At 48.8% G+C, this 25,024-nt stretch overlaps 11 protein-coding genes and 1 non-coding gene across 12 annotated transcripts; 6 read left to right on the top strand and 6 right to left on the bottom strand.

Moving 5' to 3' along the window:
• Positions 1-360: 360 nt before the first annotated feature.
• B0J16DRAFT_364713 (uncharacterized protein) lies at positions 361-2,275 on the bottom strand (the record flags this gene model as incomplete). Its single annotated transcript, XM_046129959.1, has 3 exons — positions 2,160-2,275; positions 1,269-2,090; positions 361-725 (listed from the first exon to the last, which is right to left on the bottom strand). The coding sequence occupies exons 1-3, from the start codon at positions 2,260-2,262 to the stop codon at positions 361-363; spliced, it is 1,290 nt and encodes a 429-aa protein (XP_045978867.1). The 5' UTR covers positions 2,263-2,275.
• A 491-nt stretch (positions 2,276-2,766) lies between these two features.
• Positions 2,767-3,774, top strand: B0J16DRAFT_358005 (uncharacterized protein; the record flags this gene model as incomplete). The annotated part of the gene is made up of 1 exon (XM_046129565.1): positions 2,767-3,774. One exon carries the CDS (start codon positions 2,767-2,769, stop codon positions 3,772-3,774), a length of 1,008 nt encoding a protein of 335 aa, XP_045978866.1.
• A 1,059-nt stretch (positions 3,775-4,833) lies between these two features.
• Positions 4,834-6,048, bottom strand: B0J16DRAFT_348753 (uncharacterized protein). The gene has a single exon (XM_046128790.1). It carries the CDS (start codon positions 5,905-5,907, stop codon positions 4,987-4,989), a length of 921 nt encoding a protein of 306 aa, XP_045978865.1. The 5' UTR covers positions 5,908-6,048; the 3' UTR covers positions 4,834-4,986.
• Positions 6,049-6,461: 413 nt separating this feature from the next.
• On the bottom strand, positions 6,462-7,722 carry B0J16DRAFT_348751 (S-adenosyl-L-methionine-dependent methyltransferase). Its single transcript, XM_046128789.1, has 3 exons — positions 6,813-7,722; positions 6,606-6,762; positions 6,462-6,551 (listed from the first exon to the last, which is right to left on the bottom strand). Exons 1-3 carry the CDS (start codon positions 7,672-7,674, stop codon positions 6,518-6,520), a joined length of 1,053 nt encoding a protein of 350 aa, XP_045978864.1. The 5' UTR covers positions 7,675-7,722; the 3' UTR covers positions 6,462-6,517.
• Positions 7,723-8,729: 1,007 nt separating this feature from the next.
• Positions 8,730-9,334, top strand: B0J16DRAFT_375363 (uncharacterized protein; the record flags this gene model as incomplete). The annotated part of the gene is made up of 2 exons (XM_046130686.1): positions 8,730-9,103; positions 9,148-9,334. The coding sequence occupies 2 exons, from the start codon at positions 8,730-8,732 to the stop codon at positions 9,332-9,334; spliced, it is 561 nt and encodes a 186-aa protein (XP_045978863.1).
• A 61-nt stretch (positions 9,335-9,395) lies between these two features.
• B0J16DRAFT_348750 (concanavalin A-like lectin/glucanase domain-containing protein) lies at positions 9,396-11,194 on the bottom strand. The gene is made up of 5 exons (XM_046128788.1): positions 10,726-11,194; positions 10,391-10,680; positions 10,144-10,338; positions 9,847-10,090; positions 9,396-9,798 (listed from the first exon to the last, which is right to left on the bottom strand). Exons 1-5 carry the CDS (start codon positions 10,858-10,860, stop codon positions 9,634-9,636), a joined length of 1,029 nt encoding a protein of 342 aa, XP_045978862.1. The 5' UTR covers positions 10,861-11,194; the 3' UTR covers positions 9,396-9,633.
• A 1,000-nt stretch (positions 11,195-12,194) lies between these two features.
• B0J16DRAFT_348747 (major facilitator superfamily domain-containing protein) lies at positions 12,195-14,345 on the bottom strand. Its single transcript, XM_046128787.1, has one exon. It carries the CDS (start codon positions 14,090-14,092, stop codon positions 12,284-12,286), a length of 1,809 nt encoding a protein of 602 aa, XP_045978861.1. The 5' UTR covers positions 14,093-14,345; the 3' UTR covers positions 12,195-12,283.
• Positions 14,346-15,586: 1,241 nt separating this feature from the next.
• B0J16DRAFT_t305 lies at positions 15,587-15,658 on the top strand. The gene has a single exon. It is a non-coding gene; the product is annotated as a tRNA-Val (tRNA).
• A 148-nt stretch (positions 15,659-15,806) lies between these two features.
• Positions 15,807-18,002, bottom strand: B0J16DRAFT_364708 (major facilitator superfamily-domain-containing protein). Its single transcript, XM_046129958.1, has 2 exons — positions 16,895-18,002; positions 15,807-16,839 (listed from the first exon to the last, which is right to left on the bottom strand). The coding sequence occupies exons 1-2, from the start codon at positions 17,511-17,513 to the stop codon at positions 15,833-15,835; spliced, it is 1,626 nt and encodes a 541-aa protein (XP_045978860.1). The 5' UTR covers positions 17,514-18,002; the 3' UTR covers positions 15,807-15,832.
• Positions 18,003-18,486: 484 nt separating this feature from the next.
• Positions 18,487-20,952, top strand: B0J16DRAFT_310001 (uncharacterized protein). Its single transcript, XM_046124941.1, has 4 exons — positions 18,487-19,016; positions 19,066-19,570; positions 19,625-20,109; positions 20,163-20,952. The coding sequence occupies exons 1-4, from the start codon at positions 18,549-18,551 to the stop codon at positions 20,784-20,786; spliced, it is 2,082 nt and encodes a 693-aa protein (XP_045978859.1). The 5' UTR covers positions 18,487-18,548; the 3' UTR covers positions 20,787-20,952.
• Positions 20,953-21,864: 912 nt separating this feature from the next.
• B0J16DRAFT_273598 (uncharacterized protein) lies at positions 21,865-22,965 on the top strand (the record flags this gene model as incomplete). The annotated part of the gene is made up of 2 exons (XM_046123648.1): positions 21,865-22,085; positions 22,137-22,965. 2 exons carry the CDS (start codon positions 21,865-21,867, stop codon positions 22,963-22,965), a joined length of 1,050 nt encoding a protein of 349 aa, XP_045978858.1.
• Positions 22,966-23,708: 743 nt separating this feature from the next.
• On the top strand, positions 23,709-24,994 carry B0J16DRAFT_274062 (uncharacterized protein; the record flags this gene model as incomplete). Its single annotated transcript, XM_046123660.1, has 2 exons — positions 23,709-23,771; positions 23,819-24,994. 2 exons carry the CDS (start codon positions 23,709-23,711, stop codon positions 24,992-24,994), a joined length of 1,239 nt encoding a protein of 412 aa, XP_045978857.1.
• Positions 24,995-25,024: the final 30 nt, after the last annotated feature.

Here is a 25,024-nt window from a genome sequence, read left to right as displayed (position 1 = left end):
GGGAAAGGATTGGCGGTTATTTACCAGGGGAGCTTTGTCGGGGGTGCGGTCGGGGAAGAGGTCATCTATGGCTTCCATGAGATCTTCATAGAGGCTCTTTACAAATGCCGGAATTCCACACATTTTGGTGCAATGGAAGATGTGTTTTGGTAAATTATTTGAAGATTGAGTCGTCGGTGAAACCAGTGAAGTGAGATGAATCTGTGCAGAGATCACGTGCCAGGAACAAGCATCCTGTCATTCTGATGTTCTTGGGATAACGTCACAACATTAACGGGACAATTGAAAATTGAACAATTTATTTATTAATCCATCAGAGGTATGTTGCCATAATTTTATTGCATGCGAATAGCCTCATTTTTAAGGCTTGGGATTTCTTCCTGACTTCGTAAATTCTCCAGCCTCGCCCTTGATTCCCTCCTTGCTATCGTTCGCTTGCGCATTCTGGCTGTTGGTCTTCTTCTCCTTCTCGGTCAAGTTCTTTTTCTCGAAAGACGATGCATCGCCCTTGCCTGGCGCGCCCTTGAGCGAAGCCATAGCACCGTCGGTATGGTCGGCGCTGTTCTTGGCGTCGTTGGGACTTTCCGAGACGGGGTTTTTGACTTTGCCTGACTCCATGCGTAGTGAGGTGTATGGGCCGTACGTGGGCTTTGTTCGTAGAGCGGATGTGACGGTTGGGAGACGTCGGATGGTGGAGAGAGATTGGCGTGCGACTGTCATTTTTGCTGATGGATGTGATTATTGGATGTGGAAATTGAGCTCAGATTAGAGATTTCGGCTCGTGAATTATGTTGTATCAATTGAGAATGCAGAGATCAAGGAGAATTGATGTAGTCGTGAGTTCGGTTATGGAGAGGCTGGAATGAAAATCATGACGACATTGCAGCCGAGATACCGTCGTCATGATGATGGTTGATGTCATTGATGATCGGGCCCATCGATTGCAACTCTACAGCTTCGGCCTAATAAAATTCCGAATATCTGGTCAATATTCAGAGGCACGGAAATTTTCTTATATTGCGATCCAAATGTGATGATAGTACCTCGTTGTAGAGATCTCCTTGGTACGGTTCGGCTTGTATCAGAGGTTGAAGAGCAGGATCCATTGACTCCGGCTTGGAAAAATGAATTGTGCTTGTATGGACTAACTACCTACCAAAATGATCAATCAGAATATCCCAAATGCCCATTTTTTGTTGTCTCAAGCATCAAGGGCGCTTCGCCTCTTACGGCTCTCCACTGATTAGTCGCTCTCATCAGCTCATGACACCCTTCAACAGCCCAGCCCCATCTTTGTAAAAACTCAGCCGTGACCTCCCAACTCTCCATTCGATGCGGTTCTCCCCAAACGATCATACTACTCCGATCTGAGGCAAAGTCACTAGACTTGCCTTTCAGCTTCAAGCGACTTCTAGGTCCGGTACCTTCTCCGTATTTGTTAATCATGACATCCTCCAGCAAGTTCCCTATCACGTCATTGATGAACAGACGATGATTGAAATGATCCTGTCTCATAATGAGATTATCTCTCATTCTCGGAATTGGTATAAGATCAATCCAGTTCGCATGAACTATCTCTGACTGCAAAGGTGTTGGTTGAAGATCAGGTGGCATGTCGTGGCCCAACGCGACGCAGATAGCATCCTTCTTGAGACCCAGCATAATATTCAACTTCTCAGTCCGGCCCGGTCCCACAGCAAGGTGATCTACCAGCTTTGTGAGAGTGACCTTGTTGAAGAACAGTCCTCTAAACGCATTGAAGTTGATAAGATATAGTAAGTGGTCTGAAAGAGGGCATGCTAGCTGTGAAGCTGAAGCGAGACGTTTTTGGATGTCCAGTTGTTGGCTGTACAGCTCAACATCAGACGCACTCAGCGTGCCACTATACATGCTTGTCAAAAAGAGCCGACGATCTGCTTCGAGGGCAAATGTGTAACTTTTGCTGATCTCAGCAGGATAGTGCTTCCGCCTTGACGAACCAGGCTTTGTTTCCAAATTAAATTCGTCTAGCTTCCACAACTTAACTCCGAAGCCCGGATTCTGCTGTTTGGTACGAATCTTTGATTGATCATCATTGCCTATACGACTTCCTGCCGACATGTCAGAACATCGCCTTGAACGGCAAAATAGTCATCAAGCGTCCGAATAAAGGAACTCACTGCGCGCTCGTTGGTTGAGTCTGTTTTGAAGTTTTCGCCGCTGCTTTTTCTCCGCCTCATCTGTCGCCAATTGACTTGGGGCAGACGACTCGGTGTTTTCCATAGTGACAGACTAGTCCAGTTGAAGTCAAAAAGTAAGCATCTGTCTCGGGGCTTGAGGCGCATAAATATCCCGAGAAGCTGACATGTCGTGGAGCACGCTAAGACAAATCGAGACAAAATGTCATCAAGACGATCTGCAACCTCGCGCGGTTAAACACCATTGGCGAATGCCCCGAAAGCGCTGAACCTGGTATCAATAGCTTCTTTGGGTGATAATGTCATCAGCTGCTGACAAACTATGAGACTATCAGGGATATCGTACATAGTGCATTCTAAAGATCTTGAGTCTGATGGCCCTTGGCCCTTGGCCTTAATGCCGATATCTCCTTGTATTTCCAATACCATAAAGCTATAAATATTGACAGTGCAAGCGCGATGATTGCAATTTTATTAAAAGGCAGACACTATCTCTGCCATTCTATAAGACACCAACCAATTTACTTACTCTTGTGGTTTAACCGCTACAATCCAAACACAATCTCTACTACCCAGTACACAAGTCACCATGTCTCGATACGCTCATCTTTACACCAACCCCAAGGGACCTGGTGATGATCGTCCAACAGCTCTTCAGATTGTCCAAGATGAAAACATGGAACAGAAGCTCGTGGGAAAGGCTGCCGTCATCACTGGTGTCTCATCGGGTATTGGCGTCGAAACCGCCCGAGCTCTTGCTGCTACCGGCATCAAGCTGTTCCTCACGGCTCGGAACCTTGAGAAGGCCGAGAAAGCCCTTGCTGATTTCTGGAACCCCGATCAGATGGAGCTGGTTCAAGTGGAGCTGAACTCCATGGACAGTGTTCGGGCAGCAGCGGAGGTTATTCTCTCCAAGACGGACGCAATCAGTATTTATATCGCCAACGCCGGTGTCATGGCTATTCCAGAGCTCACCATGACTGCTGATGGTTTTGAAGAGCAATTCGCTACAAACCATCTGTCTCACTTTCTCCTCTTCGAGCTTCTCAAGCCAGCCCTCTTTGCAGGGTCGACCCCAGAATTCCAGTCTCGGGTAGTGACCGTCGCAGCGACAGCGCATCGCATCCATGGCATTGGCGCCTCGAACGACCACAGCTTTGAGGTCACCGGCGCAACAGGCTATACACCCTGGGAAGCATATGCCCGCTCTAAAACTGCCAACATCTACATGGCCAATGAGATTGAACGTCGCTATGGTGGCAACGGCATCCATGCGACCAGCGCAAGCCCGGGTCTGGTTGCTTCCAATATTGGTCGCCATATTCCACAAGAGGTAATGATGAGTGTCATTTCTGACAAGATGAACCACATACAGAGCCTTGAGCAGGCAGCTGCTACTACTCTGTTGGCTGCAGTTGGGAAGGATTGGGAAGGAAGCGGTGGCGTTTATTTGAGTAATTGTTCTGTTGCAGAACGTGGCGAGAGCGATGGTGTTTCGACGTCGGAGACTTATGTGCCTCATACCTACAGCCCTCTGGATGAGGCGAGGCTGTGGGAAGATTCTTTGGTGATGGTCAAGCAGTGGCTGAAGGGGTAACCGTCAAATGCCTCATTTGTGGTACAAGGAAAGCAGGAGAACTATTTTCTTCTACTTTTCAACAGTTCAGGCATATGTACTTGGCGCCTTTTCCTTGTCATCAGGGTACCAAAGGAGTTGGCTGCCGAAAACACAAGGGACGAAATAATGTAGTCATCTTATGATGAGTTAGAGTAGCGATTAGACTAGGTACTTTAATTTGGCAGTCTAAGCCTTGAAGGATGTGCCTTCTGTTGCCTATGCGTTTGTATTTTATCGAATGAAGCAGGTGCCACCCCATCACAATGAATCATAAAATCTACTCACCTCGACTGCTTTTCTCTCCACCAACACCATCACTGTTAGCAAGATCATCATTGAAACGAACAACATAGTCTTGTTTCCATCATTACATCGCAGTCATAGCGAAAATGGCAGACGAAAACACACTAAACGATTCCATCTCCTCGCAATCTGACCGCGACACCTCTCAACCACGTCAGCAAGATGGGCGACCCTTACCCAGCTTTCCAACTGTTCCACATCACCCACATCGGCCAGACCGGCATCCCGTAGGTGGCCCTTCTGATCTACGTCAACGACATGCATCAATGCCGCCTGTAGTGCCAGACCAAGAACACTCCGAGGAATCAGAACAGGGTCAACCACCACCACCACCAGCACAAGAACAGCCATTAAGGCGCGTCTCTTTTTCTGTTTGTGTGGCCGCCGATTGTCAGTGTCACCTACCAGCGTTGCAAAACGTGCTCGAGGTGATGGAAGTGATTATGGCCCGTCAATCGAGATTTAGACAGAATTCCGAACTCCTTTTACTTCGGCATCCTCGCTTTGCCGAGTTCCTAACTAGCCAGAGAAGAGATTTGGTGGGAGAGGTGGAAGCGCTCAGGCATATCGTTCGAGATTTACGACTGCGCCATCTTCCGGCACCGAGTGAGGAACATAGAGGGGGATTCAGGGAGAGATTTCGAGGAGGGATTCGAGGGAGCATCGGAAGATGGATGGGAAGGCGATAGGCATAAATCACGCGAGGTTGGCACAGAACAACGAATATCAATTCACCCCCTTGTTTTCTAAGGCTTAGGGACTCAAATCAAAGTAGTCTAAGATTAGTAGCTTATTTCGTCTCTTACACATACAGCGACCAATTCTTCTGATAAAAGCTCGGGCAGCTGTGCAGTGTCTTGCGATAAGTCGTATGTAAGTATCTCCCCTTCATGCTATGTATGTGCTTTTTACCCAGGGTTCCTCCTTTTCAAGGAAGTCTCTAAACGAAATCAAAGGGATTCCCCAGCTCTCGACACTTCCAATATCAACCTTGTCCTCCAGATCCCGAGCCATAAGTTGCATAGCAACAAACATGTCTGTAGCCATCTTCCCCTCGATTTCCTCATCAGTCAGAAACGCGCTGCTGAAGGACCGACCAGTCACGTCTCCCAACTGCTGTATGATCTCGTCGAGTGACAGTTTCTCGCTCGCAATTGGGACAAACTGCTTGTTGAACCGTTCGGGCTCGCGGAACGCCGCTACTGCGAACTTCCCAATATCCTCGACATCTACCTGCGGTAGACGAGTTCCGGGTGTGAAAGCCGTCTTTAAAACTCCATTGGGCACGAGGTCGGGATACATCATGTTGACTTTTGGTTCGAGAAAATTGCACATGAAGAATCCTGGCCGGAGGACTGTCCACGTGTCAAAGCCAGCCTCTTGTACAAGGTTTTCTATGTCGCGCTTCCAGCCATGACCTCGACAAATTGGGTGGTTCGGGTTATAATATTTTCCTTTATCGAAATCTTTGATGGCCATGCCACTAGAGTATACAACGTGTTTGACGCCTGTACTTTTGGCTATGTCAAGCATACGCTTGGCGAGGGGGACTTCGGAGGTGGCAGTAGCATGGTTGGAGATTACGTTCAGAAAGAGATGGGTGCATCCGTCCATGGCGTCCTTGAGTATATCTCCATCCTCCCAGTCGCCGGGCCTTATCTCAACACCCTTTCCCTTCAGATCTTTGGCTATTGGTGAGTCCGTGTTGCGAGTTATCGCGCGGACGGTCCAGCCAATGTCGAGAAGCTGTCGGGCAACGGCAAAGCCTTGCCTACCGGTCGCACCGGAGACAAAGACAACAGGCGTCATCGTGTTTCGGCTTCAAAATAGAAAATGAATGGTTTACTCAAAGATCAAACAAGCTTGAAACGCATTGTTCCTAAAATACCGACGCTGTAAGCTTGCCCTTTTATGTTTAAGCCTAGTGACGTGACGTGACCGGTTGAGCCTGCGGAGGACTCGGTTGCCCGACCTCCGTTCATCCTTCAGGATTTTGTACTGCATGCCAACTTGTGTCGGTTGGGAACGCCGTGTTACCCGAAGTTAGACAGGCCCAACCAGTGTGGTTATCAGAAGCGCGATATTCGTGTTCTTCATCCCGTTCCGGGACTTGCTTGCGCTGCTTTTCTCCCACTACAGTTTGAGGGACAGGGACAAGATAGGATGACCAATAGGGATGTGCCGATCTTGCGCACGATTCTTCCTTCTCGAGTTCTCGCATACACTCATATTACAAATCAGATGACATTGGTAATCAGGCCGGGGAGTCGGCAGTGGAATGTGCCGTCCCCGGTAAGCATTGGATGAGACGGAGTAGCTTGTGCTCCATCAACTGTTTTACAGAAATAGAGATAAAAATCTTTCATTGCACTTCATGCACTAAATACACAAGACTTGACTTTTCTGCGACAAACATCGATCATCTAGATGGCTTCTGTCCACAAATTACATAACTGTATTTTGTTAGATCTGTCCTTGAAGGGAATGCATCTGCTGAGATAACTTACACAGGCCAATAAGCATGAATTGACGTGTTCTTGATGTCTTTTCGAACATCGGTAAGGAACACATCTAACTCGGGTTTAGACCAGCCCAGGACTCTGGTGAAGATGGCGCTGCTAATTGCTTCGAGACCACTTGAGATATTCTCGAGTGTCCATGAGCCTACGTTTTGATCAGTACTAACCTTGATTCTCGCATAGAAAAGCGCTTACCTAGCTCTTTGTATTTCTTATCCTTGGGCCAGCGGTTTTGAGGCCACTTATAAACTCGAAGGCTGACATTCTTGAAACCAGCATCTTCCATCTGGGACTTATAGAACGCTGTGCCGCCGAACGGACGACCAATCTTCTCCGTGGCTTCAAGCAAAAGGTTCGACCATTTGTAAAGCGCTGTATCGGGTGACATAGTACCGTCATCCGATGTGGGTGGAAGAATGTCCACAACCTCCATCCAACCACCAGGTGACAGGTTTTCGAAGCTTTGTTCAAAGAATCGCGGCCAATTGGCGAATGAGACGGTCATAAATCGACAGTAGATGTAATCAAAGGGCTCAGAAAAAGTCCATTCGTCTTCCATATCATCGACTTGAAACTCTACATTCGGCGGTACAACAGATGGTTGGATTGGGCTCAAGTCCACTCCGGTAACGACAGCTTCAGGGTGTTCATCGGCGAAATCAATCGCCCAGATACCTGTTCCAGTACCGACATCGAGAACACGACGTACAGGGATGCTGCCCTCTTTGTAGATGGGAGCAAGAACAAGCTGATTGTCAAAAGCCAAGAGACAAAGTCCATGTTGAAAGTCCAGTCGCTCCTGCTCTTGAGAATCATTCGGGCCGATGTACGCGCCGTCTTTATGAGCGTGATAGGTTCGGCCATTTTCCTCTCTGTATTTGTAAATGGTGGACGTCAATGAAGCAGTTGAGCTTTCATCATCAGTGTGGCCAATCGCGGAATCATCGTCGGTGAGATTGTCATCCGCATCAAGCTGACCCGCAGGCTCGGGTGGGACAACTTGGCCGTGAGGCGATGGCCTGGGGGAAGGGGTTTTTTCTGCTGTAGTATCGGTCATGATCGTCGTGTCGTACAGAAACAATCTGAACTAAGGTATGGGTCGCGGGGATGGAAATGAGGAGGTAAGAGCAAACTTAAAATGAGCGATTTTACGTTAGTCACTGGCGTTTCTCGATGCGGCATGCCAAGCGAGTGTGAGTACCAAATCGGATAAGAACCAACATGTTGTCAATTGGTTGTGAGTGTGCCAAGCCAGACGTTCATGGGCTATCCTTCAGTGGGGCCTACCTCACCTGTTCTATAGCAAACAAGATGAATGTCAACCTTATGCACTGCCATTGTGACACATGTATAGTCTATGAGTTTGTCTTTTTGTGATGCATTCTCAGCACTGACCAGCTGAAGAAAGACATTAAAGAGGCCTGAACTTGTCTTTCAAAGTCCGTCCCAGCCGTTGACCTGGCGAGATGACTACCCTCATCTCTGGTTGTGCCATCTGAATCAAGATAATGAGAGGCTGACACCAGCAATTTGGATCTGTTTCTTTTCTCACGTGGGTTTTTATTGTGCAACAGCTCCCATGACGGAGCCTTCTTTCAACCTTTGCAAATTTATCTCCGAGTAACCAAGCAACTCTAACAGGACAAGACGTGCGCTTAGACGAAACATACCAAAGGTCTACACTGGCACTGACGTACAGATGAAATCAGTCCAGGCAAATACCAATTATCCCAATATGTTCTAGATCATTGAATTTGTTCATTAGGGGCGGTGTAGTGATCCTAAAACAACCTTATGATTCATATTTGTCCACTCCTCTGTGATTCACCTTCGCGACAGTAGCATCCAAAATGTTCAGATTTAACAATAATACGTGTTACTAAGAAGGATGTTCAAAAATGTTATAAATATTCAGACGATTCTGCAACGAGTTTTGTTTTCTTCTTACCAGCTTATTTTCTCATCAGCCTATCTCATCCAAGAGTAGTCACAACACACCACAAACCTTCACGTTGACCACCACATCCCACCCATCAACAACCACTCAGATCTACTCTTGTTCTCGTCCTAGGCAACCTTACCTCACTTTTTATCTTGCAAGTCAGTCCCAAAATGCCTCGAGTTACCCATTTCGACGACGACCATGGTCGTCTGCCTGAAGGTCTTAAGAAATGCGGGTATGATGCTGAAACTAACCGGCATTACTACCGCGATAAGGAAGGTCGGTACTTTCAGAGTGCTCCGGGTAACAAGTACGGACGTCTGGACGAAGTTGTCGACAACTCGCCTGCCGCAAGGGACTTCCGAGCTCGGAACCCGCAGTTCTTTCCTCCGTCTCGCCGCGAGCCAGAGCCCCGCGGTGGACAACAGTCCCGCCATCTCCAGCCGGCAACCACATTCGAGCAGCTTGATCTAGAGGCCGGTGATCTCGCCTCCTCACCCTCCAAGAGACGAGGATGTCTGGCAATTCTGCACAGAATGCTCAGGTACGTGTAGATCACACGCACTGGAAATGTCTACAAGATGTCAGTGACGGCGATGTTTGCCTGCAACAGAACCGAATGACACTGAAGCAGTGTGAGCGGTGCAAAGCAAAGCGGGATGTCAAGGACGAAGCTCTGAACGGCAAGTTGACCACCATTGGAAAGCTAGTTCGTGTGGACCAGAACGGCACTGAGTATTGGGAGGACTCGAATGTAGAGACGACGGTATGTTAGAGATGATAGAACGCTGATGGAATGAACGCTGGGGGCTGGATCTCCTGGGTGCGATACAGGGAGGTTTTAATCGAGTATTGAGATTAGGTCCAAGAGGACTAGACTGAAGTTACTAGCTTAATTTGAATTTTGTTCTGATTGTTTTCCCAATCCTTCCACTTTAATTGAAACAAAGCAATATGATTTGTTCTAGAAGTGACTATCTTCGCTATACGAAAGCACAGAGCAGCGTCTGGTTCATGTCATCTTGTTCTTACATATTCACTGGCAACCTTAGCAACCCGTTGTTCAGAGACATATTACTGATACAGTTTGATAGAGTTAAACAGCCAATATGCGTTACTGAATGCCTCGGGGTTGTTCGTGACATAATCGTCACAAGTCTTCGCGCCAGTTGACTCTCTGCACTCTCCATCCCAAGTGCCCTGATCGATATTATCGCCACAGAAAGAAGTGTTGATGATCTAAATCCAACGTTAGCATCTTTCGACAGTCTGTGATATAGTACCCACGATAGTCTGTCCCTTGAAATATTTTCCGACGTCGCATCCTGAACCACTGACAAACTTGGAGGCAGGCGTTCCCCATTTGGATGGGTCAGGCTTGCCAGACTTGATGTCGGCTGGGATCTTGTCGCGAGGGAACCAGTAAATCTTGAGAGCATCTGACTCGAGCCAGGTGGCATAGACGCCGCCCTTGGCCTTGTTGAAAGCGGAACCGTAAGATCCTTCAGCATGAGTGCTACCGCATCCGTCACTTTAGGTGGTGTTAACAATCATCCCATTATCATTTTGAGGTCGAATACTGACAAGTTGGTTCCGTCTTCGCATTGATCTGACTCTGTTCCACCGTTGTTGCAGTTGGATCGCTCATCAAGACCGCCAATCTTTGTGAACTTGCAAGCGCCGCACGTATGCAGCGACACCACGTTTTGGCTCTGATCATTGATACCTTCAATGATGTCGATCTCTCCAACAGGGTCTTCATCAAAGTTATATGACCAACTTCAAGGACAATTAGCTTTTACAATGACACTGTAGAAGTCATAATACTTACAAAGATGGCCAAACACCGCATGCTGTTCCAGGCATGTGCTCGATATCTGCTATCAAGAGTCCAGAGTCATAGGTTTCCTTTGACTCAAGACGAACACTGTCTCTGCCATGTCTGATCTTGCTCGAGCCAATAGACTTTGCCTTGTGACTAGCATCAACACCGACGTATACCTGATTCGCGGTTGCCTTGATGAGGCCTGAAGCTAGAGCATCGCTTTGGTTCACGTAGTTGACCGATCCATGGGTTGGAGCCCCTTCGTATGCAGGGTCAATACCATCGTAGTAGGCCGCCTAGCTGGTTAGTTTTGTTTCAGTATCATGTCCGACTGAACTTACATCTCGAAAATGAAACTCATTGAAGAAGTTACTAGCATCATAACTTCTCTTCAGAGCGAACTTGTGAGCAGCAGAGCACGAGGCAGCTTGGCCAGTGGCTGCCAATGTCAACAAAGAGAACAAGGTAGAATGCATAGTAGATAGATGGGATGCCAAGAATTGATGATTGTTCTGATCTGCACTGGGATGGCGGGCATGCTATATGTTCTGGAAGGATTCTGCACAGCCCGAGTTTCTGCGTCTAACTTCCCATCCTCTCATCTGAAAACAAATCCTTGAAACAGACATAATTGAAACTAAGAATCCTTTTCGCGCACGGCTTCTATCGTATGTTGACGCAGGGAGGCAGCCGATATTATGGACACAACCACCAGTGTGTAGAAAACAAGCATGCAGGTATATGGTGAGAAACACGCCAGAAGTACTTAGTTATTTTGTGTTAAAGCTAGTGCGGCAGTTTTTTGCCGACTGAACCAGGGGTCGTAGCTTGTTAGTGCTGACTGTTGACCTGAACGGGGCTGAGTGGTCTCATGGAAATTAAGCACGTTGGTTTCTGAGCGGTGCGCCGGTAGTCGTATGATAGCTGTGTTTGTTAAGTTACTCAGGCACGATATTACGACTACATACTTTGCAAAAGGATGACCATGCAGTATAATGTTTTTGTGTCTTGGCATCTACTCACAGAAGGATGTATCGTCCTTAGTGGCCTTGTAAGAGCATAGATGCTCGGTACATTACTTCACCTTGGGCCGTTCAAGTTTAAGATTCTTTTAGATATTAAATAGCTCCCATTCCCTCACTCTGGAAGTTGTAGATAAGTCCATCGCCGCATGGTCAGTGGCTTAAGGCCACGCTTTCTCTCTGGCGTATTGTCTTTTTGTTGTTATTCTCAAGACAATGACCTACAAGAAACCTCTGGTATTGCAAAAGGAAGAATGTTTGTCGCGTTTATATAGCAAACAGGTCAGCGATTCTGAGCAATATCCTCGCGAGCGCAAATGATGTGGTTCCACCCGGGATCGAACCGGGGACCTTCTCGGTGTTAACGAGATGCCATAACCAACTACCAAGGATCCAAGTTTTTCCGATGGCATTTTGCACTGAGGAGGCAATCCACGGTTTCGGCTGGAAGAAGATGAGCCCGATTCAAGATGCACAGTGGCTTCCAGCAGATTCTCTGCATCATGCATCGCCCAACACACAGACAGGGCATGGTACAAGCGCAATCCTTTACAAGGTCAGTGCATCATCATGTTGACTAAATTGCCAAGGAAACAGCAAAAGTCTAACTTTGCCTTACGCGCTACTGGAAATGCTAGCAGCGTCGTCGCCAAGCCTCTACTGCACGTTGAGCCAAGCGATGATGGATTGAAGATCTTGAGTCAATACGTCATGCCGATCGATGGTCACACACTTAACAAAATGGATCAGATGATTGAAGGTAAGAAATGGGGTATTATTGTAGGAGAAGTCTATGTAATTAAACGTTATATACGGCCGTCAATTTTCGCTAGGTATTCGACCCTGTAAAGCAATAACTTTTTATGTGATGATTGTTTTATGTGAATGACTGTCTTGTGTTGACACGGTCGATGTCGTAGGGGTTTCCGTCATACGACTTGCGGCGTGACGCAAATGAAGCCCGTGACGCGCGTGAAGCACGAGAGGCGTGTGATCGGGTGGATTGATGCGTCCTGCTTGCTGTGATGGGAGCATAAGCGGGCTCATCAACCTCAGTGGAGGCATCGTCGTCGAAGGTCTCCTCGGCGGGGGCAGCCTCTTCCTTCTTCTCCTCATCGGAAGTGGCAGCGCTGTCGCTCTGGAGCTTGCGCATGAAGGCAGCAGACTGAGCAGCGAACTTGCACTTCTCACGGATAGAAGCACCGTACTTGTAGAAGAGGAAGGGGAAGGGAACACAGGCCAAGGCAAGGAATGCGGGGACAGAAGAGGCCCAGTGAATACCAAGGTCCTTGTACATGTAGCTGGTGAAAAGAGGGAAAGCAGCACCGAAGAGGGATCGGAGAACGGAGTTGGCAGCCAGAACAGAGGCGGCGAAGATAGTGTAGGCGTCAATGAGGTAGTTCATGACACTGAGGAAGACGAGAACCATGCCGAAGCCGAAGGGAACACCGGCAGCAATGCTAACCATCCAGTGAGTGTTGGGACCGTTGGTCCAAGCGAACCAGAAGAGGCCGACGGGAAGACAGATGGAACCGATAAGGCATGAGGGGAGACGAGCCTCGGGCGGGGCGAAGCCACCGTTCTCTTGCTCAATCTTGACATATCGCTTGTTCATGGGGATGGTGTATCCGATAGCTGCAAGCATACCGACCATGATACCGAGGAAAGCAAGGCCACCGACACCGGCGTTCCAACCACGCTGCTGCTGGTAGACGATGGGGAAAGCGCCGAAAAGCATGTAAAGGGTTCCGTAAACAATGGCCATGTAGATGGAGAGAAGAAGCACGATAGGCTCTCGGAAGAGAAGAATCCAAGGTCGGGAGAGGGCAGTCTTGAAAGACTCGCCAAGGGTGACCTTACCACGGTCGTGGTCGACCTGGCTGACATAGACCTTGCCAGTCATCTTGGACAGCTTGGCGGCACGGCGACGGAGGAGGACTGGGGCGTAGGTCTCAGGGACAAGGAGCGTACCAAGGATCCAAAGAGCACCAGAGAATGCTCCAAGGAAGCCCATGACCCATCGCCATCCAGCGTTCATACCAAGGAAACCTCCAATGATGGGACCAAGGACGGGGCCGAGGAAGGGAGCGGCAGCGAAGATGGCCATGGCGAGACCACGCTGGGAAGCGGGGAACATGTCGGCAATGGTACCACCAGCGTTGGTGAGAGGCGATGAACCGAATGCGCCCGCAAAGAATCGCAGAACAAGAAGAGTCGCGGCATTGTTGGCGCCGGCGCAACCAGCGTTGAAGGCAGTGAGAGCAGCATAGGTACCGATGAAGAGGTATTGACGACCGAACATCTCACTAAGAGGCGCCCACAGAAGAGGACCAATTGCGAAACCCAAGACGAAGAGCGACACACCAAGAGTAGCGACTTCTTGGCTGATCTGGAACTCCATGATGATCTGTCGGATACCGCCGGTGTAGGCTGATGAGACAAGGGCGACAGCCAGAGTTGTGAGAGCGACAGTCATGGTGATGAACCACTTCTTGACTTGGCTGAACTCCATGGGGTTTCGGGGATCATTGGGGATCCATTTCACTCTATAAGGGTCCTCCTCTGTACCTGAACCATCGTAATTGTAGTTTTCGACTTCGGGTGTAATACCAGCTTGATCAGCGACCAATCGCCAGTAAGGGATCTTAGCCCTCGCTGGGCTTTCAATCTTATCGTTATCGCTCATTGTATCGTAGTCGTATCGAGTCGCTGTGTGTGTATGTAAATAGCGTCGATGGGAATTGGTGGGGGAAGAGAGTTAAAACCCGTTGTCTGGATAGAGCATGCAGATCACAGAGGGAGGGACGGGAGCCAAGCGACTTAAATAGGGACCAGGTATTCTCGATCGGACTTTACTTTATTAATCAACGACGTAACGGGGAAAAGAAAGAAAAATGCGAAGAAGCGAGCAAATCTCTTCTTTTCCATGACGGGCCCGCCGACGCGGCGACAAGATCCCGGACAGGCAAGGGCTGTTGGTCCTTACGTTAAATCCGACAAGGGATGATATCACCAAGCGAGACGCTAGCAACGTTCTAGGTTACTCCTTTTCTAGATGCCTCGGTTCTTGGCTGTCTGGAATGATCCAATCTAATGGGTTATCGGGTCCGGATCGGTCTTTTCGGCCGTAATCATGCCAAACGCCGGTACAATCAACGTGGCAGCCAACGGATACAGAGCGGCTATAGTATTTTAGAAATCAAGTGTGAATCAGAGTTTTGAAGATCCGTCGCTAGCCTTCCTTTCGGGGACGAAAACCAGTCCGCCTTGACAAAGCCCATGGAAAGTCCGCGGGCTTTCTATGCGAAAACTTTGCGCAAATGGTTTTATTGGCTACAGAGCCCGTTCAAATTCTTTTGCCACGGAGTTGCGTCATGCCGATGCCGAAATCCGGTTGAAGCTTAGCAAGCGTCGGGTCCGAGGCCCAAGGTTGTCCAATAAGCATGTTTTTCGATATGGAGACGGAGCTAAATTTATTTTAAACTCCTTTTCTTTATCGCATGATCCGCTTATTAAACAGTATAGGAGATCTCTCGTATCTTAGATGGCTAAGATTCCAGATTCGCCGAATGGAGACATAACATCCGTCAATAGTGGGTGATGAGGCTCCAGATGAAGACGCCTGTAATTACGCTTGTTGAGTGGGTTTGTAAAGGATTGTGTTGGAGGGACATGTTCCACTGTTGAAGCGGGACTGGTTGTATGTCGGTCACAGCGCAAAAGATTCAAGCACATAGACACTGTCTGTGATGAGACTGCGCAATGAGCCTCATTTATTGTTCAGGTTCCCAAAGACATCCATAGAGTTCCAAAAAGTCATCGCATTTGACAAATGTAACTTAATATTAATCCGATAAAAATTGATTGTTTTATCAACGTTCCATCAATTGATCTGTCTTCCTGTAGGGTAGTCCCACCACCAAAAAGCATGATGGTGATGCCACTACAATGCATTGAAGCCTGATTTCTTTGCGCTTTGACTTACCCAACGGCATCGCGTCATTAAATGTGTACTCACTAATTCACTAACTAGAACTAGATCCTTTTAGCCAAATCGTCGTGCTCGCCATCAATCGTTCCAGCCATCTGGTACCGCAGATCCATCCGTCGCGTCGATCACCATTCCGTAGCCGTCAGTTAGGGAAGCCCAATCTGAGTCGCGAGCGCCAAGACTCAGCACGGTTCCTGTCAAGTTGGTTATGGCATCTCGTTAACACCGAGAAGGTCTCCGGTTCGATCCCGGGCGGAACCACGTTTTTGCCCGTCGCGAGTCCAAAGGCGCTATACCCTTTGCGGACAGTTACTGAGACTCAAGACGCGACTTCGCAAATGTGCTTCGTTATTAACGTCAATGCATTTATTGGCACGCTGTTTTTGCAATTATTATCATCATTGCATCTACATACTCGTGCGCTATTGTTCATGTCTAAGCTATCGCGTCTGTCTTGTCGCTCTGTTGCGCATCACTGCCAGTCTCACTACTCGCCTCTATCTTTTTTGGCTTGGGTAGAATAAAGACAGCCGACACCACCATCAATCCACACAGAGCTGTGTAAAATGCCCACATAACTCTCAAACCGCTGATATATCCCTGTTTATCAGTCTCGCCTTGCTCCTGGTCCTCTGACACATGCGTCAATTCACCACTACGAACAGTTCGCTGGATCAGGACTGTACCGACTACAATTGATATAGAAACGAACAGACCACGCATAAACGTGTAAGCTGACATTGTTGCCGCCATATCCCTCTGACGCACGTGAGTCTGCAGGGCGATCATTGGGTTCTGGAAGAGGACACCGCAACCCAGACCTGCAAGGATTTGGAAGATGATCAGCTTGGGCCATTCCTTTCGTTGACCGAGGCTAATGAAGAGGCCTGTTCCCAGAGTCATGAGAGCGGCTCCAATGAGGATTAAGATCTTGTAATTCTCGGTCTTCCTAACAAAGACGCCACCAAGACCTGTTGAGATGGACATGGGAATGATGAGAGCGAACAATGTGACTCCCGAAATAATAGGCGAGAACCCCAGAATGACTTGGAAGTAAAGAGGTAAGAAGTAGTCGTACGAGATGAAGATGAAGGAATGCAGATTTGCCACCGCAAAGGCAGCAATGTTCGTCCTGCTCTGGAAGATTCTGATAGGGATGATAGGGTTCTTAGCGACCTTGGCTTCCCAGACCATGAAGAGAACCAAGATGAGGAATCCAAAGACGATCAAGCAGATGACAAAAGCGGAGTTCCAGGGCGCGAGACCACCCGAACCGGCTTCGAGACCATACAGGAAGCAAATGGTACCGCCGATGATGAAAGCGAAGCCGACCCAGTCAAGACTGCGCAGACCGTCGACGAGAGGCTCCTTTTCGATATTGACCTTGAGAAGAAAGAAGAGTGCAACCAGGGCAACGCCTTCGAATGGTAAGTTGATATAAACTGCGAGGAATGTTAGTTTGTGATGAGTAAAAAGCTCCAGCTGGAGTATACTTACAACACCATCTCCAAGTAACAGCCTGGGAGAAGACACCTCCCAGAACCGGACCGATAGCTCCAGCAATGCCAAACACAAGTCCTGTGATACCATAGTACTTGGCACGGTCCTTCAATGGGAACAGGTCTCCGATGAGAATGGTAATGAGAACCATACATCCTCCACCACCAAGACCTTGAACGACTCTTCCGCCGATCAGCATGCTGCTCGAATTTGCCAAAGCACAAATGAGACTACCAGCCATGAAGAGACCAGTGGCACTCATCATGCTAGGCTTGCGACCAACAATATCAGAAATCTTGGCCCATACTGGTGTCACCGCTGTTGTAGAAAGCGTATATGAGGATCCAATCCAGGCATACTCGCGAGCTGAAACAGAAAGTTCATTACCAATAGTAGGAAGAGCAGTCGCCAAGATAGTCGTATCCAACGCACAAAGAAAAAGAGTTAAACAAAGTGACAAGACTACAAGACGTCGTTGAAGCGTGCTCATGTGTGGAGGAACGTATGAGGCCCCTGTCTCGACAGGTTCAAGACGAGAGCCCATAGCCTCTTTCTCGTTGGAGTGTTCATCTTGGGGCGAGGAAGACTGTGGCTGTGATTGCAGTGGCTCCGACATGATACGCTGGGATGTAACGGTCGAAAATCTTGGTTTCGAAATGGAGCTCGTGATTATGTAGACATGAAGAAGATTGGACGTACCACTTTTGAGAAAGGGTGCTGTTGTTGATTCGGTTCGGCTCGGTTCGGAGCTGGGCGATGCCGGCGGCGATCTCCCTCTTGAAATGGAGCGCAGACAATTGGTTATTTGGCCGGGATCAATTGGGTTGAAGCCGGAATGAAGCAAGGGACTCGTCAGCGCAGGTGGTCCCCCGTTTCGCTGTTTCTCTGGGGTGCTTTTGGGAATATGAGGGCGACAGAAGAATTGTCCTCTGAGGCTTAGGTTTTCAAAATTAAATAGCCTAAGTCTTGGTCTAAGCTCACATAAACTATTTCGTCTCTTATGCTTTAGTGGCTAATTCTTCTGGCCATCGAATTTATGGTGTTGAGACTTCGGTTCACATTGACCCTTCAGCTCATCAATTGACGAGTCGTGATTGAAGACGATGGCTGGTTGAGCTTACTCGCGTCCCCTCATCCATGCCCTCAAGGGTACCTTTTCCCGAACCGAATCGAACCGAAGTTCAGCGACAAGCTAACAACGCCTCAAGAATGTCCATCTCCAATGAGAACAGCGATATTGGAACATGACCAAGTGATGCAGGGCCTCGACCCTCTAGTCCCATTGTAGAGACAAACCCCCATGTTTCTACCCCGCGACATCAAACATTGCGACATCGCCGTCCGTGACAGGAGGGACACGGGTAGTAAAAAGCTTGGCCGTGAATAGACTGGGAGATAAAATAACTTGTGCAGATCAGTGTAAATCTTTGCCCGCCTATTTTCTGACCCCTTCATTAATTGGAATTCCCGTTGAGGTATTCCGTAGAATCGGGGATCCCCACGAATGCGGGGGACTCGCTTAGTGGCTTTTTACCCCGGACATTGGTGGTGATTGCGCGGAGGGGAAAATACAAATTGTTGGCGACACCCTCGGTCATCGTCTCCCCGAGACGACTCTCTTCTCATTCTGTCTTTAACAATTATCACAAACATGGACTCAGAATCTCAAAGCCTCTCACCGCGTCCTCCCCGATCCAAACGTGGCCGTCTCTCTCTAGCATGCACTAACTGTCGCAAGCGCAAAGTCCGATGCGACGCGACAACCCCCAAATGTCGCAATTGCGTTCTGAGAGGTGACGACTGCCAGACCTTTGACCCGCGACGACCTAATGGCCCTGCTGTGAGGAAATGGCCTCATAAGGGTTTGCAGAGCACATCTACGTTATCTTCGATACCGCGCAGAGCTTCAATTGCTAGCCAGCACAGTTCTCCGGCTTCGCTTGTCGGGTCGCAAATTACTGCTTCGACGCCGTTGTCGGCGAGTGGGAATAAAGAGAGGCCACCCTCATGGATTGAGCGCGCATATCAAGAGACCACGCCTGAAAGTGGCACTGATGGACAAACGAATGATAGTCCTGATGTGGTCATGAACACGGATGAGTCGTCGCATCGCATAAAGGTAAGTCTTCAGAGTCCCCATGCGATTGACGGCGACTGACCTTGTACAGTATATGGGCTCGTCCAGCTTGCAGTGCCTAACAAGGTTCATCGATTTATTTCTCCAGAGACGCGGATTAGATCCAATCGGCCGACACTTCCACTGGGGAATGTGTTTTACTGAAGAGTACGCACTACCCTTGGTGCCGAGTCTACCAGACCTACCCAGCATGTCTGTTATGGAACCCTGCATAAAGAAATACTTTAGTCGAACGCATCCTCTCGTCCCCGTCCTCGATCATACAGCCTTTATATCAGAAGTCCTGCGCTTCTCAGAACTACAACAGACTTGTCAGGGTGGCCTACAAGGCGCAATAACGTCGGTCGATGCCCCAGCTTTGGCTGCAATCTACGCGGTGCTGAGTATCGGTATGGATGATCACGAAGGTGCGATTTCGGCTGCAGCGACGGGTTATCTCACTGGCGCTTATTCGCTCGTGAGCCACTTGCTCAGCTTTCCCTATATGAGTTCAGTGCAAGCCCTTGTTCTACTAGCAGTGGCTATGCGCTCAAGAGGTAAATCTCATGTCTTGTGACCACTTGGTGCCTCTACTGACTCTTCTGTCGCAGGGAAAGATGGACAATGTTGGCATCTGTTGGGTCAAGGTATACGAATCGGGTATTCAATAGGTATCCACCGAAAAATCGCGATATCGAACACCAACGAGGGCTCAGGAAACCAAGTTGACCGTAAATTACACTCTAGAGTCTGGTGGGCCTGCTACGCTTTGGAGAAGTCCATGCAATTAGAAACCGGCCGCCCCAGTGCCATCGAAATCACCGACTGCGACCAGCCTTTGCCTGACAAGGCCAGCGGTCTGAATCCTTGCTTCATCAGATGGGTGACGCTGTCTCTGCTGGTGGGCAAGATTAGCGAACACATCTTTCAGAGAAGAGCAGAGAGTGCCCTCGACTTCTTGAGTGGAATTGCTCAGTTGGATCAAGCCTTGGTTGATTGGCTAGACGAGGGAGCAGAAGATGCAAAGATAAGTCAGAATGCGAAGACCACGGACGAGAAGTCATTTGAAGTATTTTTATCTCTGCATTTCCATCAGGTAAGGAATCACACCAACTACATCGACAGAACAAACGCTTACTGTGTTCACAGGCACAAATCACTCTTCTACGCGCATCACTCATCTTCCCCGAAACGTCCTTTCAAAATCAAGTCCAAAAGCACGAAGCTAAGCTTCACAGCATCTCGAGGTTATTGCAAAGTCAGAACACCTGCGTGGAGGCTGCAAGGTCCATCATCACCCAAGTGGCCGAGTTTGCCGATACACACCCTAATTTTCTACTTCTGACCCCAACTCCTACCTTTCTAGCAGCGGTTACGCTTGCGCTGCAAACATTCAAGAAGCCGCATAAGCGCATGGGCCGATCGGATGGAGAACTTGTAAGGATAGGATCCGATTATGTCGCTGAAAGATATCGGATCGTAGGGCAACACAATGAGTTCGTCAAGGGCGTGTTGGAATTGTCAGTCCGTGTGAACCAGGTCTTGTCTGGTGATAGCTCGACTGCAGAGACGCCGAGAATACCACAACAGGACTCGCAGGACTCAAGCCTGGACAGGATGTTATCGCCGAGTCAATTCGTAGATGCTGGAGCCGATTCTTTCGTATTTGATCCGTTGGAGTATTTTCAGGATCCGTTTCAGGCGATGCCGTTGGATCACTTCTGGGCGGTGATGGAGAGCGACTTTGCAACTATCGGCGATGGTATGTGCTAGGGCGCTAAGAGGATAATGGAGAGGATTAGTCTGCGTTTAGAAGATACCCTAATGATTACTCATGTTATGTATGACCTTTTAAAGTTTTGAACCGTTCGCGATTGCCTGGTATTTGTCGCAATGTTGTGGCGACTGCTGTGAGATCACTGGGTAGGAATGAGATGGCGAAGAATGGAGACATTGGACAGAAAGCTTCAGCTTTTCCCTGGGACCTACTTGATATAAAACACCAAAATATGATCTTCGTCGGTTCTAGACCCTTATGCACCGAGCCGAACCGTGTCCGCTCGTCAACATACGATGATCATCAAGGTAGCATCGGAAGTGAGCGTGTCTGACCAGCTCCTCCCACTCTGGCTGCACATGGTGCACCAGTTCATCTCACTTCCTGACGGTTCTGCCGCACGGTAGCATCGACAGGCTGAAGTCGGTTCAGTGTAGACCCTGGGAGAAATATGGGATATTTGGTATATCATATTCACGTAGCTCTTTGTGAGAACCCTAATACCTAGCATGCATGATGCCCAAAGCAGCCTGTCGATCGGCTGTTGGATTCGTGATGCCACCATTGAGCACCTGAGAGCTCAAGAAGCCAGACACGTAGGCTCGACTAAAACTTTATTCAGATTGTACTATACTAGGGTCGAGAGAGACAGTGAAATTGCATCAGTATCATAAGTCTCCGGACGAAATGGGTACCGATTCAACGTTTGGCCGTAGGATATGGAGCGCTACAATTGAAGAGAGTCTGGACTAACATCCAGCCGGTTAGCTTACACACCTAATTTAGAACATCTGACACAACTACAGAGTAAACCTGGAGTCCGTCGCCCCTCGTCTCATTCGATGCCGAGCTCGGTTCGGTGGGGGTTCGGTTCGGGCTATTTCGCACACGCCTCCGCGATTTACTCATTAGTGTGACCCCAGATTCTCGTCCGCATGAGGATCAGCGGAGTAAAACATAGGTTGGATTCAGTGCATATAAAGGATTGAAGACTGCGACTTGCAAATTAGTTCATGTCAGAGCTCAACAACGAACTATCTGACTTGTTCATTACAAACAGCACACATCAGCACAATGGCTCCTTCAGCAACTACTACTACCACCACACAAGAGCACCCTACGCTCACTCTTCGACCAGAGGGTCTTGAGCGTATCGTCATCGACGGCAATGACCGACGATATGGCGACTGGAGAGATGACCTTGTTCGTGATGGCTACGCTGTCATCAAGGGCGCTATCCCCAGAGACCGAGCTCTGAGCTATGCCAACCGCATGTACGGTCTTCTCGAGAGCTTGTAAGTAAAACATTTATACATGATAAGAAAGCTTGAATTAACAATGCAAAGTGGTCAAGGATACAACCGAAACGACCGATCCAGCGTTCACCCCGACAAGCTCCCCGTCATCAACGAGAAGGGCATGCTTTTGAACTATGCTGCAGCCCACGAGGACTTCGTCTGGGGTGTCCGCTCCGAGCCTGGTGTCGTTGGTGCTTTTGAGAAGGCGCTCGGCACTGAAGACCTTATCGTTTCCTTTGATGCTATCAACTATGGCTTCTCCAACCGAGAGAACCTACCCGCAAACAAGCCCTGGCCTCACCAGGATCAGGACCCCGATAAGCCCGGCTTCCGTTGCCTTCAGGGACTCGTCAACCTGCTGCCGAACGGGCCAAATGATGGTGGATTGATTGTCGCCAAGGGTGGTCATCTCCTGAGCCAACAATTCCATGATGACATCCGTGGCACCGAGGAGCGTATTCCTGCCTGGACTCCGGAGTGGTACGGCTTCACCGACAAGGGCATGAAGTGGCTCGAGGATCACAATTGCGAGTGGTACAAGGTCGAGGCTGACCCTGGTGACCTGGTAGTCTGGGATTCAAGAACTCCCCACTACAACGTTCCTGTGAAGGGTGACCAAGATCGTTTTGCAATCTACACTTGCTTCATGCCCGTTTCAGAGGCAACCCAAGAGGATCTCATCCGTAAGAAGGATGCTTTCGAGCGCAGAATTGGCACTACACACTGGCCTAACGCTCGTCATGTCGGATCTAATGAGGCTAAGAGGAATGGCAAGCCTGACCACATTGTTCGCGACAGACCTTTGCATGAGCCACAGCTTGGCGAGAGGGCTTTCAAGCTGACGGGTATTCCTTACATCAAGGCTGAGGTGAGCTAGAGAAGATTGGATGAATATGAATATGAATTAGTTGTTAGTTTTATGTAGTATAGCAAATCGCATCACTCTTTTGACATGATATACGGATGAGCGTCTGGGGATGAATTTCTGTGACACAGTATTAAAAACTTCAATGCCAAGTTCGTCAACCGTAGGCAAGCAGAAGTTGAAAATTACAAGATTGATGTGTGTTCCAGTGACTGGTGATTGTATACTATGCCAAGCGATTCCTCAAGGAAGAATAAATTTCTTATCGCGCAGCCCAAGATAAACACACCGTAAAGGCCAAGATTGAAACGATTGACTCGATTGATGAGTCGATGTGACTCTGTGCTGCTTCTTCGGTGATACATTTCCCGTACCATGTTGTCACCCCGCAAAATGTCATCCGGACCTAGCCTCCGATCGTGGCCGGAAGGTGGTTGACGATTCAACCCATTTCAACTGCTTCAGACCCCCGTAAATCCATCGGCTTACGAATGCATAAGTGAAAAACCCCATTCGTCACGGCAATTCCTTCGGGTGATAATTGAGGGGTTCAGCGATAATCGGCTTGGCTTTGACTTGGCTTTCAGTGGTCTTCGGTTCGTGCATCTCGGTTCGGATACGGTTCGCCAAACCCGAACCTAGCGGATCATAGCGTCGTTCAAACAGGACCCTTGGCACGGGCGTATAAGATGCAACCAGCAGGGGCAGGTTGAGCTCATCAATATCAAGAAAACGGAACTGTTCACAAATTAATCATGGGAAGTCTACCCGATCTACACATCATCATTGTCGGTGGCGGTATCGCCGGCCTAGCTACTGTAAGTTAACCCAAGACATAGCCAGGGTCGAAGCTAAATGGTTCTAGGCTTGTGCTCTACGACACCCCAACAGACGCATCACTGTACTTGAGCGCTCTCGTCTTCTTCGTGAAGTCGGGGCTCTCATCTCCCTCCAGCCCAATGCTAGCAAGATTATCACCAAATGGAAACTTGATCAATTTCTCGAGAGCGCAGAGCCTCAGGTTGATCAAGGATTCAGAATCTTCGATGCTGATGGCAACTTGGTGAGAGAAATGCCTTTCCAAAAGGGACAGCTTGGTGCAGATCGTGTCCTTTATCACAGACAAGATCTGCAGTCTGCTCTTGGTACTGCAGCAGCCAGCGAATTGATCTCAGGAAAGCCAGTGGAGATTCGAACTGGTTGTCAAGTGGCGAGCGTCAACTGCGAAGAAGGTATCGTGAAGCTTGACTCGGGAGAGGAAGTCCGAGGAGACATCATAATTGGAGCAGATGGCATCCACAGTGCTGTGAGAACAGCTGTTGTGGGGGAGAAGAGGGAACCCTTACCAACTGGAACATCAGCATATCGAATGTTGATACCCACTGAGAGCTTGAAGGGTCTTACTCTACTCGACAAAGTTCTTGACCTTGCAGATCCCAAAACGACCATGATCATGGGCCATGACAGGAGAATCATTATGGGACCTGGAAGGGGAAGCAAACTCTATGGTATTGTCGCCTTGGTGCCAGACGAGAAGCTTGCAGAGGAGAGCTCGGATAGCTGGGTAGCACCCGGCAGTATCGAGAAACTCTTAGAAGCATACTCAGATTTCCCATCCTGGCTACATGACATCTTCAAGGCAGCACCAGATATTGCACTCTGGCAGCTCCGCGACATTGATCCTCTACCAAATTGGGTCAAGGGTCGTACCATCCTTATTGGCGACGCTGCACACGCTATGTTGCCCACACAAGGCCAGGGTGCTTCCCAAAGTATCGAAGATGCAGAAGCCATTAGTGCTTTCTTGTCGGAAGTCCACTCTAGAGAGCAGGTTGGCGAGGCTCTGGAGAGGGTATTTGCGGCGAGATATGACAGAGCGACATTGATTCAGAAGTTCAGCAGGGAACAGGCGAAGCCAGCGACGGATGGTGTCAGCAAGGAGATTAAGCTCGATCCTGCGCAGTTCATGAAGTATAATAGTGATTATGATGGGGCCGCGGACTGGGAGCAACGGCAAAAGAATGGAACCGCGGTTCCGTGATGATGGGTTAGATGTGTGGTATTAATGACA

Source organism: Fusarium flagelliforme (assembly GCF_020744385.1).
Source record: "Fusarium flagelliforme strain FIESC 12 MPI-CAGE-AA-0113 chromosome Unknown B0J16scaffold_7, whole genome shotgun sequence".
Taxonomy (NCBI): domain Eukaryota; kingdom Fungi; phylum Ascomycota; class Sordariomycetes; order Hypocreales; family Nectriaceae; genus Fusarium; species Fusarium flagelliforme.
This window is presented reverse-complemented; position numbering and strand designations above follow the sequence as displayed.